The 13,093-nt window shown below is 45.9% G+C and overlaps 1 protein-coding gene across 2 annotated transcripts in view; it reads right to left on the bottom strand.

Annotated features, from left to right (window-relative positions):
• Positions 1–13,093, bottom strand: part of LOC124551017 (esterase FE4-like) — a 290,102-nt gene that overhangs the window by 12,185 nt on the left and 264,824 nt on the right. For both annotated transcript variants that reach the window (XM_047125864.1, XM_047125863.1), the window contains exon 9: positions 7,017–7,149. In XM_047125864.1, coding sequence (XP_046981820.1) covers positions 7,017–7,149 — 133 coding nt within the window. The remainder of the gene's footprint in view (positions 1–7,016; positions 7,150–13,093) is intronic.

Here is a 13,093-nt window from a genome sequence, read left to right as displayed (position 1 = left end):
ATGACAAACAGCTGGAGATAGCGTCTGCCCTAAAATGTCTAGGCGTAACTATCCAGAGCGACCTTAAGTGGAATGACCACATAAAACAGATAGTTTGAAAAGCAGACACCAAAGATTCATCGGAAGAATCTTAAGGAAATGTAACTCACCCACGAAAGAAGTGGCTTATAAGACGCTTGTTCTCCAAATTCTTGAGTATTGTTCATCTATGTGGGATCCCTATCAGTGAGAACTTGTACGGGAGATAGAGAAGATCCAAAGAAGAGCGGTGCGTTTCGTCATGAGATCGTCTAGCTGGTGAGAGAGCGTTCGGAGATGCTAAACAATCTCCACTGGCAGACGTTACAAGAGAGGCGTTGTGCTTCACGGAGAGATTTACTATTGAAATTTCGGGACAACACTTTTCAGGAGGAGTCGGACAACATATTACTTCCCCTAACGTACATCTCGTCTATTGACCACGAGGAGAAAATTCGAGAAACTAGAGCCAATACAGATGTTTACCGACAATTATTCTTCCCATGCACTATTCGCGAGTGGAACAGGGTTAGAGGGATCAGACAGCGGTACCGAAAGTACCCTCCGCCACACTCCATTATGTGTCTTATGGATTATGATGTGGATGTACACTCCTGGAAATTTAAATAAGAACACCGTGAATTCATTGTCCCAGGAAGAGGAAACTTTATTGACACATTCCTGGGGTCAGATACATCACATGATCACACTGACAGAACCACAGGCACATAGACACAGGCAACAGAGCATGCACAATGTCGGCACTAGTACAGTGTATATCCACCTTTCGCAGCAATGCAGGCTGCTATTCTTCCATGGAGACGATCGTAGAGATGCTGGATGTAGTCCTGTGGAACGGCTTGCCATGCCATTTCCACCTGGCGCCTCAGTTGGACCAGCGTTCGTGCTGGACGTGCAGACCGCGTGAGACGACGCTTCATCCAGTCCCAAACATGCTCAATGGGAGACAGATCCGGAGATCTTACTGGCCAGGGTAGTTGACTTACACCTTCTAGAGCACGTTGGGTGGCACGGGATACATGCGGACGTGCATTGTCCTGTTGGAACAGCAAGTTCCCTTGCCGGTCTAGGAATGGTAGAACGATGGGTTCGATGACGGTTTGGATGTACCGTGCACTATTCAGTGTCCCCTCGACGATCACCAGTGGTGTACGGCCAGTGTAGGAGATCGCTCCCCACACCATGATGCCGGGTGTTGGTGCTGTGTGCCTCGGTCGTATGCAGTCCTGATTGTGGCGCTCACCTGCACGGCGCCAAACACGCATACGACCATCATTGGCACCAAGGCAGAAGCGACTCTCATCGCTGAAGACGACACGTCTCCATTCGTCCCTCCATTCACGCCTGTCGCGACACCACTGGAGGCGGGCTGCACGATGTTGGGGCGTGAGCGGAAGACGGCCTAACGGTGTGCGGGACCGTAGCCCAGCTTCATGGAGACGGTTGCGAATGGCCCTCGCCGATACCCCAGGAGCAACAGTGTCCCTAATTTGCTGGGAAGTGGCGGTGCGGTCCCCTACGGCACTGCGTAGGATCATACAGTCTTGGCGTGCATCCGTGCGTCGCTGCGGTCCGGTCCCAGGTCGACGGGCACGTGCACCTTCCGCCGACCACTGGCGACAACATCGATGTACTGTGGAGACCTCACGCCCCACGTGTTGAGCAATTCGGCGGTACGTCCACCCGGCCTCCCGCATGCCCACTATACGCCCTCGCTCAAAGTCCGTCAACTGCACATACGGTTCACGTCCACGCTGTCGCGGCATGCTACCAGTGTTAAAGACTGCGATGGAGCTCCGTATGGCACGGCAAACTGGCTGACACTGACGGCGGTGGTGCACAAGTGCTGCGCAGCTAGCGCCATTCGACGGCCAACACCGCGGTTCCTGGTGTGTCCGCTGTGCCGTGCGTGTGATCATTGCTTGTACAGCCCTCTCGCAGTGTCCGGAGCAAGTATGGTGGGTCTGACACACCGGTGTCAATGTGTTCTTTTTTCCATTTCCAGGAGTGTAGATGTACTTCTACGTGTTCAGTGTTCTGTTCATGAAAAGCAGGTCTATGAGCTGGTCGTTGACTATCTCACACCACACGGTTACACTCCATGCACGCTGACGTTCCACCTGAAGAAGCCAATGTGGACTGTCAACAGATCAATACCGCTTGTTTCGGCGGTTTGCCTGGCCACGATTGGCAAATGTGGCTTGATCACTAAACAAGATACATGATACCTCTGGAATATTCTGTCTTAATATTCATGTACAGAAGTAAACACAATTCTCACACTCGTTTCCAAGCAGCTCTTCCTGGAGAGAGATGTGATAGGAATGGAACCTACGTCGATGTGTGTGACACTTGCTGACTCGTGTGATTGCCCGGGAGCTAACTTGCGGATCGACTGCAAAGCAGCAAGAACATCAATTTCCTCCTCGTCTGTAGTCACCTGTTTCCTGCTGTTAAATTGTCTAGTTGTTGCACTACCACTTTCAGAACCTGCTTGAAGAGGTTGATAAATACGAGGGCTGTCCAGAAAGTAAGTTACGATCGGTCGCGAAATGGAAACTGAAAATCCGATAAAGCTTTGCAAAGATGTGTTGGGCAGTGTCTCTAGTATGACTCTAGGTAGAATTATGTCGCTCTTTTCATTCCTGAGCTCTTAGTGAGCGAGTAAAGATGTTTTAGAAAATAGTGTCTCCCGCCAAGTACGAGGGCCTGGTGAGAATTTTCCCCTGAAGCTATGCAACCAACATTGCATAACTGTCGTGCGGTTTCTTCTTCAAGACAATTCTCAGCCTCATTCTGCTGATGAAGATGTTCCTGCATCGTTTCAATTGGAAATGTTTGATTACCCACAATACAGCCAGTAATTGTCTCCCACTGAGTTTCATCTCTGCTCAAACGAACCGCTGGCTATGAAGACAACATTTTGGCACAGACAACGAGCTTTAGGCCAGCTTAGAGAATTGGCGGAAAGCACCGGCGGCTGCCTTCTATGATGAGGGTATTGGAAAGTTAGTACAACGCTACGACGAATGTCTGCTGAGTCAGAACGGCGACTACGTAGAGAAGTAGCTGAAAGGTGTAGCTAACTTACAAATGAAACATTTCTGATTATCACTGTGATTTTCATTTCGCGATCAATCTGGACAGCCCTCGTAGCTGCAGAGATGGTTGACGTCTGTTGCGGTATCTTGCCGTTTACCCATATGAGAATGAACTGCATTCTTCCTATACTCTTCACACACGATGAGCGTGCCGACTTTTTCTGCGTAGGTAAATCTCATCGCCCACTCACGACCCATTGCTTGGACGGCCACACGTTAACTGATTAGCAACTCGAAATGCGCGCCAGGAGCACACGTGGACAATGTAAGCAAACATAACCACATCGTACCTAGAAACTGTGGTGTCACCGCCAGACACCACACTTGCTAGGTGGTAGCCTTTAAATCGGCCGCGGTCCGTTAGTATACGTCGGACCCGCGTGTCGCCACTATCAGTGATTGCAGACCGAGCGCCGCCACACGGCAGGTCTAGAGAGACTTCCTAGCACTCGCCCCGAGTGGTACAACCGACTTTGCTATCGATGGTTCACTGACAAAATACGCTCTCAATTGCCGAGACGATAGTTAGCATAGCCTTCAGCTACGTCATTTGCTACGTCCTAGCAAGGCGCCATTACCAGTTACTATTGATACTGCAATCATGTACAGTCAAGAGCGACGCTCATCATTAATGGATTAAAGTTGAGTACTCCACCGGCTACGTCCGTTTTTCTAAAGTCTAATTTCCTTGTCCTGTTCCAGACCTCACGCCAGCCTGCGTGAGCTAAAACGCGTACCTTTCGGCTTCCTCTAATAATACGGTGTTGGCTCTCCTGCCAACCCACAACAGAAACTACGAAGCTCGAATGGCGCAAAGAAGTGTCAGTGTGGAAACTCTTCCAAATACCAGATGTCATAAACGACTCGCACCAGAAGTCTATATGAAACACTACTAACGTTCTAATTTTCCCTATTTTTAGTCTGTTAATGTCGATAGGCAGTGTTCCTTTGAAAAAAGTCTCTGTTTGCAAACAAAATAGACTTTCTAAGTATAATTACAATTTATTTATTGGCTAACAATACGACCCCCTGACTACTAATCCATGCTGTGAAAACCGCACATGAATAGTACTTTCCATTCCCGCAAGTTTCAGATGATTCGTCCTGTAGCACTCTCCACCGAAAACCTGTCTTTGGCAGAGTGCTCAGACATTGTGCATACTCTCCGTACTCTTGCACGATATGTCCCATCTAGCATCAGCATTCGGGCGTCATAAACGGAACGTGGTATACCTTTTCATGGGGCAGCCATTCTGCAACATTGACAGCTCAGTTTAGATTTGAATCAGGTACTTTATGCGTTTTTGCTACTGAACGGTTCTAGTTACTGCAGAGTTACGTCATCGTAAAACCTGTCGATTCTGGTAGTTGCTCAGTTACACAAAGGAGATACCGAACTACTATATTAAATTGTCAAGTTTACTATATGTCTAGTATCGTGAAGAGCTTTAAAGCTGTTCCTATGGAATAAAACCTTAAACAAAAATATGACAATACACTAACTGCGCAGTGAAGAAAAATGGTTTCTGTATCTGCGTCCATATGCCTCAAACCACTGTGATGTTCACGGCAGATGTCACTTCCAGTTATACCCGTTACTGAGTGAGTGAGGTGGCGCAGTGCTGAGACACTGGACTCGCATTCGGGAGGACGACGGTTCAATCCCGTGTCCGGCCATCCTGATTTATGTTTTCCGTGATTTCCCTAAATCGCTCCAGGCAAATGCCGGGATGGTTCCTTTCAAAGCGCACGGCCGGCTTCCTTCCTCGTCCTTCCCTAATCCGATGAGACCGATGACCTCGCTGTCTGGTCTCCTTCCCCAAAACAACCCAATACCCGTTACTAGGGGCCCCTTTCCGTTCCATTCACGTATATAGCGCTGGGAGAAAGATTGTTTAGGCTCTTTTGTCCTCTTTTAAATTAGTCTAATCTCTTACTCGTTATCCTTATAGGAGTGATACAAAGGGAGATGTTGTGTATTCCTAGACTGATCGTTTAAACCGGGTCTCTGAAACTTTGTTTTGGTCAGGATAGTTTGCATCTGCCAATTCAGTTTCTATAGGCCCTCTGTGACATTCTCCTAGGGGTCAAACAAACCTATGACCATTCGTGCTGTCTGTATGCGTGCCACATTATGTGCTAGTGCTGTTTGGTACTAGTACGACATAACTGAACGATATTCTAGGATGGGCCGCACGGAACGGCACGGCACCCTTCCGCAAATTGCTGCAGATTTCAATGCTGTCAGTGTGCGAACCATTCAACGAAATATCATCGATATGGCTTTTGGAGCCAAAGGCCTACTCGTGTACCCTTGATGACTGCACGAACAAAAGCTTTACGTCTCGCCTGGGCCCATCAATACCGACATTGGACTGTTGATTACTGGAAACATGTTTCCTGGTAGAACGAGTCTCGTTTCAAATAGTATCGAGCAGATGGGTATGGAGACAACCTCATGAATCCATGGATCCGGCATGTCACCAGGGGACTATTCAAGCTGGTGGAGGCTCTGTCATGGTGTGGGGCGTGTGCATTTGGAGTGAAATGGGACCACTGATATGTCTAGATGCGATCTGACAGGTGAGACGTACCTAAGCATCCTGTCTGATTCACCTGCATCCATTCCTGTTCATTGTGCATTCCGAGGGACTTGTGCGATTCCAGCAGGGCAATGCGACACCACACACGTCTATAATTGCTAGGGAGTGGTTTCAAGAGCACTATTTTGAATTTAAACAGTTCGGATGGCCACTAAACTCCCCACACGTGAACATTACTGAGCGTGTCTGGGACGCCTTACAACGTGCTGTTCTGAAGAGATCTCCACCCCCTCTTACTATTGCGGATTTATGGACAGCCATGCAGGATTCATGGTGTCAGTTCCCTCCAGCACTACTTCAGACACTAGTAGAATCCATGCCCGACAGTGTTGCGGCACTTTTTCCTGCTCGTCGAAGCCCTACACGATATTAGGCAGGTGTACGAGTTTCTTTGGCTCTTCTGTGTATATCTGCAAATCATTGAAATTTCACATGAACAGCGACTTCCCTGGTGTACACCTCAGATTACTTTCACATCTGTCGATCCGAGATAACATTCTGCATCCTCCTTACGAAGAAATCTTCGATCCAGTACACATTTCACTTGATACCGCGTATTACTTTCGCTAATAAGCGTAGTTTTGTAGTGATTGCAATGATTTTCGAAATCAAGAAGTATTGTACTGCATCTACCGGACTGCCTTCATACGCGGCATTCGGGGTGAGATGTCACAGAAGTTGGTTGGTTGGTTTGGGGAAGGAGACCAGACAGCGTGGTCATCGGTCTCATCGGATTAGGGAAGGATGGGGAAGGAAGTCGGCCGTGCCCTTTCGGAGGAACCATCCCGGCATTTGCCTGGAGTGATTTAGGGAAATCACGGAAAACCTAAATCAGGATGGCCGGACGCGGGATTGAACCGTCGTCCTTCCGAATGCGAGTCCAGTGTGTAACCACTGAGCCACCTCGCTCGGTGTCACAGAAGTGCGAGTTAGGTTACACACGATCGATGTTTTCGGAATCCATGGTGGTTGGCATGTAGGACGTCGGTCTAATTGAGATATCTCGTTACGTTTGAGCTCCGATTATTTCGATTATTTTTCTAGGATACTAGAACAAATGGACGTCATGGATATTGGATGGTAGTTTTGTCGATCACCTTTGCTAGCCTTGTTGTCGAAGGGTGTGACCTTTTCTCTCTTCCAGTGACTACAGTATTTTGTTCCAGGAACCCTCATTAGGTCTTGGTTAAAAGAAGAGAGCCGTAAGTTTTGAGAGAACTTGATTACATCTTAGAGGCATATGAGCCCTGTGCAGGCAGTATTCGGTACCCACCCTGTCTTGGCGAAGTTGGTCCAGAGGCGCGTCAGCTTGTCAGCGAGTTTGCCGTCGAAGGAGTCTTTTACAGGTGGGCCACCGAACATGGTTCCGATGCAGATGTACCTGAAGTCTTCTCCGTGGCCAGCACCTGAAACATGGTACAGGAACATTGGTACTACAATGCATACACTTCTTCCTACAGTCATCGGAAAGGAGTATTCAAGTGGAAGACTGAAACCGTTGCTCTGGAGTAGTCTTGCCAGATCCAATTTGTAGAAAACTGAAACTTTGGGTATGGATGGTAGTTCTATGTCTACTAGTGCACTGGATCTGCCAAGCTTTGTTTACGTTTTTGACTTGTGACGTAGGTCATTCAACCTAGTGATAATATCGTCTTTATATGTGTGGTGCCTGTTCTTTCGAAACGTGTCCAAAAGTACAGAACCGCACATTTTCACTCGTCGCCGCTGATTCTGCGTGAAGTGCCGATGCAGGTGATATCAATTGTCCCCCTCCTTTCCTTTCTCCCTCTTCTACTTTCAATTTACGGATAAAAATATCATCTTTATCACTGATATCATGAGTGTCATTGTGAGGTATGGAGATTCTTTCAGTGACACTGTAAATTCTGTTTCTTATCTAAATATCGATAAGTGTAGCTCTTACAGAGCAAAACCATGTAGCTGAATAATCTTTGACTGTTGCTACGATATCTTTGTGTTACTACACCGCCTCTGCCTCAGAGCTCTAGCAATTTTACATGCATTCTGAGTTGAGCAGTATTTTGAAGAATTGTCAGGAAATTATTTTTTCCAAGTGTGGTAAGAGAAAAATGGAATATTTTAGATGCAGCTATGGAGAGAGAAGCTAATGACATTATTTGTGAGTTTTTCTGGAATGTTGAGAGACTGCAGTAAGCACGCAAGCGCGTAGCATTGTTTTGTCTTACTGAGATAGTAACGAAACTCAGGTAGTGGGATGTTATGTGGATTGCTACGGTAGGAATACGAGATTTGCCTTGTGTAAAGTTATTTCTTAAAGTCGTGTTATGCAAATACTAATGTGAACATTCAGCTGATGTTTAAACCATTTTATAGGCGCGCAGTCCGGAACCGCGCGACTGCTACGGTCGCAGGTTCGAATCCTGCCTCGGGCATGGATGTGTGTGATGTCCTTAGGTTAGTTAGGTTTAAGTAGTTCTAAGTTCTAGGGGACTGATGACCACAGCAGTTAAGTCCCATAGTGCTCAGAGCCATTTAAACCATTTCTTTTGAATATAGAGTTCCATTTGAATTTTATTGTAAGTCATTTCTTAACATTATAAGAAAGTAAAGTTGCCGTCTCGACGACCAGATTCGCCTGATGTAAATCCTATGCAAGCCATCTACGTCTTTATCGGGCGCCATCACTGCGTACGCAAATCAGCCGCCCCTTTATTTACCGGAATTACGTTCAAATGTTCAAATGTTTGTGAATTCCTAAGGGACCAAACTACTGAGGTCATCAGTCCCTACACTTACATACTACTTAAACAAACTTATGCTAAGAACAACACACACTCCCATGCCCGGGGGAGGACTCGAACCTCCGACGGGAGGGGCCGCGCAACCCGTGACATGGCGCCTCTAACCATGCGGTCACTGGGAGCGGCGCGAATTACGTGACCTGTGCATAGATGTCTAATGCCACTTACCTTTACAAACCTACCAACAAACTGTCGGATCCCTGATACGCAGAATCAGTGACGTATTTCGTTCCAAAGACTGACAAACAAGTTATTAAGCAGGTGGTTATAATGTTTTGGCTCATCAGCGTATGTTTACAATTTTAACGTCATGTAATATATGTGACTTCCCTTTGAAGAAGATAGCTATAGTGGTTTGAAACCTGGGCAAGACTTTTTTCTATAAATTTATCCAACCGGTTGGCTGTGTACTTTATATAAGTATGGAAAATTTATGTATTGTTGCAGTCGTCAGCTATGTTTAAAATTGTGAGTTTCCAAAGTATTAATGCATAACAACAATCAAAAACAATTTTGACATCACTGTTTTTAACCATACAAAGTATTTTCTATTCAATAACGTATGCAATACATCATAAAATAACTTTAACTAAAACTAAACTCCTCCTGAACAGGTCGTAGAGGCCCAACGGTACCGACCGGCTGCCGTTTCATCCTCATAACACAGGCGTCACTGGATGCGGTTATGGAGGGGCATGTGGTCAGCACACCGCTCTCCCGGCCGTATGTCAGTTTCCGAGACCGGACCCGCTACTTCTCAGTCAAATAGCTCCTCAGCTTCCCTCACAAGGGCTGAATGCACCCCGCTTGCCAACAGCAATCGCCAGACCGGAAGGTCACCCATCCAACAGCGCTTAACTTCGGGGATCTGATGGGAACCGATGTTACCATTACGGCGAGGCCGTTGGCATCGTAAAATAACACTTGACATTAAATAGTACTGAAAAAATTCACTGTGAACAAAAACAATTATGATTTTCAACAGCGCTCAAATTTACGCTACTAACTCATGGCAAGCGCTTCTTTCAGCTGCGTAACAGGTCTCGCCCTTTTCCTTGAAGGGTAAAATCACTATCGTTGGAAAATGTTAGGCTGTGGTACCATCTTTTCCAGATTACGGAGTATTACTTGTGAAATTAAGACCTTAGATTTACTGACTTTTTTCTGCCTTTTGTAGAAAATGAGCCACTGTGCACCAGTTCAAAACCCCGCTCGGTCGTGAGTAGTTAACTTGTCCGTAAAATTCCCAAATCATTTTCAAGGCCATTGTCCACTTGGCAGCCTTGAAAGATAACGGCCGATTTCCCTCGCTATCCTTCCCCAGTCCATGCTCCGTATCTGTTGACCTCATTGTCACCGGCACGTTAATGCCCAATCTGCCTACTTCCCTTTTATCGTAGAAATGATTTGCTTGCTATTGCCACTTCGCACTTTACATCCACATCTGCCGTCGTCAGTTGTTTTGTAACCCAAATGGCGAAACTCTTATACTACGTGCAGTGCTTCGTTTTGTAATCGACATATTTCTCCCTTCATATCCAGACTTGGTTCGACTACATTCCAGATCCTTGCTTTACTTTTAGCTATGTTAATCTGATAACTAATTTTCAAGACGCTGTTCGTTTAGTATAACTGATGTTTGACATATTGATTATGTGAATATTAGAATTGCAGAAATCACTGTGAGAAACGACACCAGATGTCCTTGTGCGTAGCTCTTACAACGCAGAACTGTTATCGACACAGAAAACTGTCGCTTATCAGTGAGCCGTGGTAAAAAATTGCTGTTTTGAAGAGCGCGCCGCAGCGCGTAGTGTCAAGCAGTCGCCTTCCGTTTCTGGCGGTGGCGCCGGTGTGGTAATCGCAGCTTTGGTGTCTCCCTCTGGTGGGAAAGAGGAAAGCTTGCCTGTTCACGTGCTTTTAAGGGGCGCTATGAGCTCGCCAGAGGTCAGTTGGTCAGTCTCTCGTCCCGAGCTTGCTAGTCTGTCTCAACATTTGTTAGGCAATTAGTGTCTGTCTGTCGGTCGGAGTGCTAATATGTCTGTCGTTCGGATCAACCTTTACAGCCGGCAAAATGACAATCTTTCCATTCCGCCAGTAAGAGAACTCAGCGAGTGGTCACCCAGTCGGGGCTTAGTTCCTGCATCCGAGTCAGCGCGTTAGGCCGCCAGTGTGCTCGAGTTTGCTCAGGCAATGGTCATTGGCGGTTGGATCGATCGGTTGGTCGGTCGCAAGATGACTTGTCCGTCTTGAGCGTCGGCGCATGTGAGGTCTCCACGGGAGTCCAGTGGGCCGCGGCGTGTAGCGAGGGGTAGTGACTTCGCAGTCGACACGAGAGCAACAGGAGTCAACCCACGACGTCAGTCTGGCCGGTGCGAGGTGCGACGCCGTGTTGTAACTGGTACTCCGAGCGCTTCTGGGCCCCTTCAGTTACCATCTTGTGGAGCTTGGCTCGGTCCTTTCCTGGTCCAGGGATGTAGTTTTGCCAGTGGGCGTGTTTCCTCTGCACGGTTGAGTCCGAGCCAGCATTTCCGCCGTCGTGTGTCTGGAAGTGAGTGGGAGACGCGCCAGCAGGGCAGTAGCGACGGAGCAGCAGTCGCGGACGGAGCAGCGGACAGTCGGTCGGTTGGTGCGCACCAGGAAAGATGGGAGATTGGCGCGCCTTCCTGCGTCCGTTGAAGCGGCTGGCAGCGGACGCTTCGGGAGAGTGATTTGGGGGTGCTGCGCCATGTCTTCTCGAGAAATCGCAGTTAAGTGGTTGGTGATGTGTTGTGTGATTTACTCTTGTTAAATTCTACTAGGTCAGTCTCTCGTCCCCAGCTTGCTCGTCTGTCTCCCCTCCGCTTTTGTTAGGCGATTAGTGTCTGTCTGTCGTTCGGAGCTGCCTCTGTCATGTTTGTCGGATTTGGTGTGTTAACGAATTTACTTCTTGGAGTGTAACGACCTAATTCCTGAAATATGTTTTGATCGTGTCTATCATCTTGAGAGGCGGTATCTGTGTACTGTAGAGCAAGTTAACTTGTTTGGCCAACCTTGTACGATTTTATATAAGATTGCAATTCATGAGCTTTTATTTAAACATTCATTTTAGTATATAAAGTTGCCACCCTTTCACCGTAAGAATTTTCTTACAAGTTAAAATCAAGTTGCACCTTCGGTGGCAAAGTTAATATTTTAATGTTAGTGTTTTGTACCATTTCCATCCCTCCTACGGGGTGCATAGTTTGTGTGAATTGTGAAAACTTTTAGTTTAAAGTAATCTGGTATGTTGCAGATTTGCACCAGTGTAGCCTTTCAGAGGTTGTTGTGAGCAGTTGTAACTACGGCCGTGTCAAAAGGGAGCGGCAAGGTTCTCAGCCCGAAAGCTCATACAGTCAAAAATTTGTTTCTTTCTGCTTCTGAATAAATTGTAACTTGTTATATAGAGGTGCTTTCTGATTATAATTTTAAATCTGTTTCTTTTAAAGAAAAGCTTTAGGCGCCATTGAAGTGAATAAATTACCATTTGTTGAAAAAGAATTTCCTTATGATTTCATCAGTTACTCCCTGGCAACTACTTCCACGCTCACATAGTGTGATTAAATGTGTTAATGTTCTTGGTGAATCGCTAGTAAATAAAATAAATTCTTAAGAATATTCTGTGAAAATAAATCCACGGTTCAATCAGTTTCCACAGTAAGCTGAAACCATAAACCTGAAATAATGCACTATCACCCGTTAGTACTTTCTTCTATCTTTCCAACACATCTGTTTGCTTAGAGCATGTTTTATGGAATTGAAAACTTAACATATAACAAGTTTGGATTATACTTAACAAACAGAATGGAAAATAGTGTGCTGTATAATTCAAACTATTAGAAAGGAGAGAAAATTTTAGTAATTGCAGAGAAATCGTGAAGCGAGTCCCACAAATTCAATTTTACTTCCTTTTCTATTCCTCATATATAAATGAATGACATTCTACTTAACATTCAGCAAGCAGAACTGATGCTTGCTGCAGACGGTATACTGCTACAATATATCCCATTCGACACAAACTAACAGAAGAGATGGTTAATGACGTGCTTTTTCTCAAAGAATTAGGTATTAAGCGGTCTATGACACTAGACTCTCCAATATTTTTGAAGAGTCACACTAGATTAAATTCTGCTCAACAAATAGGGACAAATTAAAAATTTGTGCAGCACGTGAACAGAATTCGGTAAAGAGGGCAGAATGCTCCAAATTGGAAAGCAAGTATTGATTCCACAAAAATGAACAGTAAGAATGATGTGTGGCGCTCACTTGCAGTTAATATACATGCAAGTATTCAAGGAGCAGGCATTTTGACTGCACCTTGACAATACATGTGTTCCCTAATGATAGTTGTCATACCTAATCCACCACAATTTGAGAAGAATAGTTATGTCCTTTCCTACAACACTAGAAGAGAAGTTGACTTTTACCATCCATTATTAAAGTTGTCAGTAGCTCAGGAAGCAGTTCAATATGTAGTAACAAAAATTTTTGATTAATTGCCCAATACCATTAAATGTTTGACAGTAACAAAGTAAGTCATAAATAGAAC

The sequence above is a fragment of the Schistocerca americana genome, chromosome 9 (genome assembly GCF_021461395.2).
Source record: "Schistocerca americana isolate TAMUIC-IGC-003095 chromosome 9, iqSchAmer2.1, whole genome shotgun sequence".
Lineage (NCBI taxonomy): Eukaryota > Metazoa > Arthropoda > Insecta > Orthoptera > Acrididae > Schistocerca > Schistocerca americana.
Note: the sequence above shows the minus strand (reverse complement) of the source record. Positions and strands in the feature narration are given on the sequence as shown.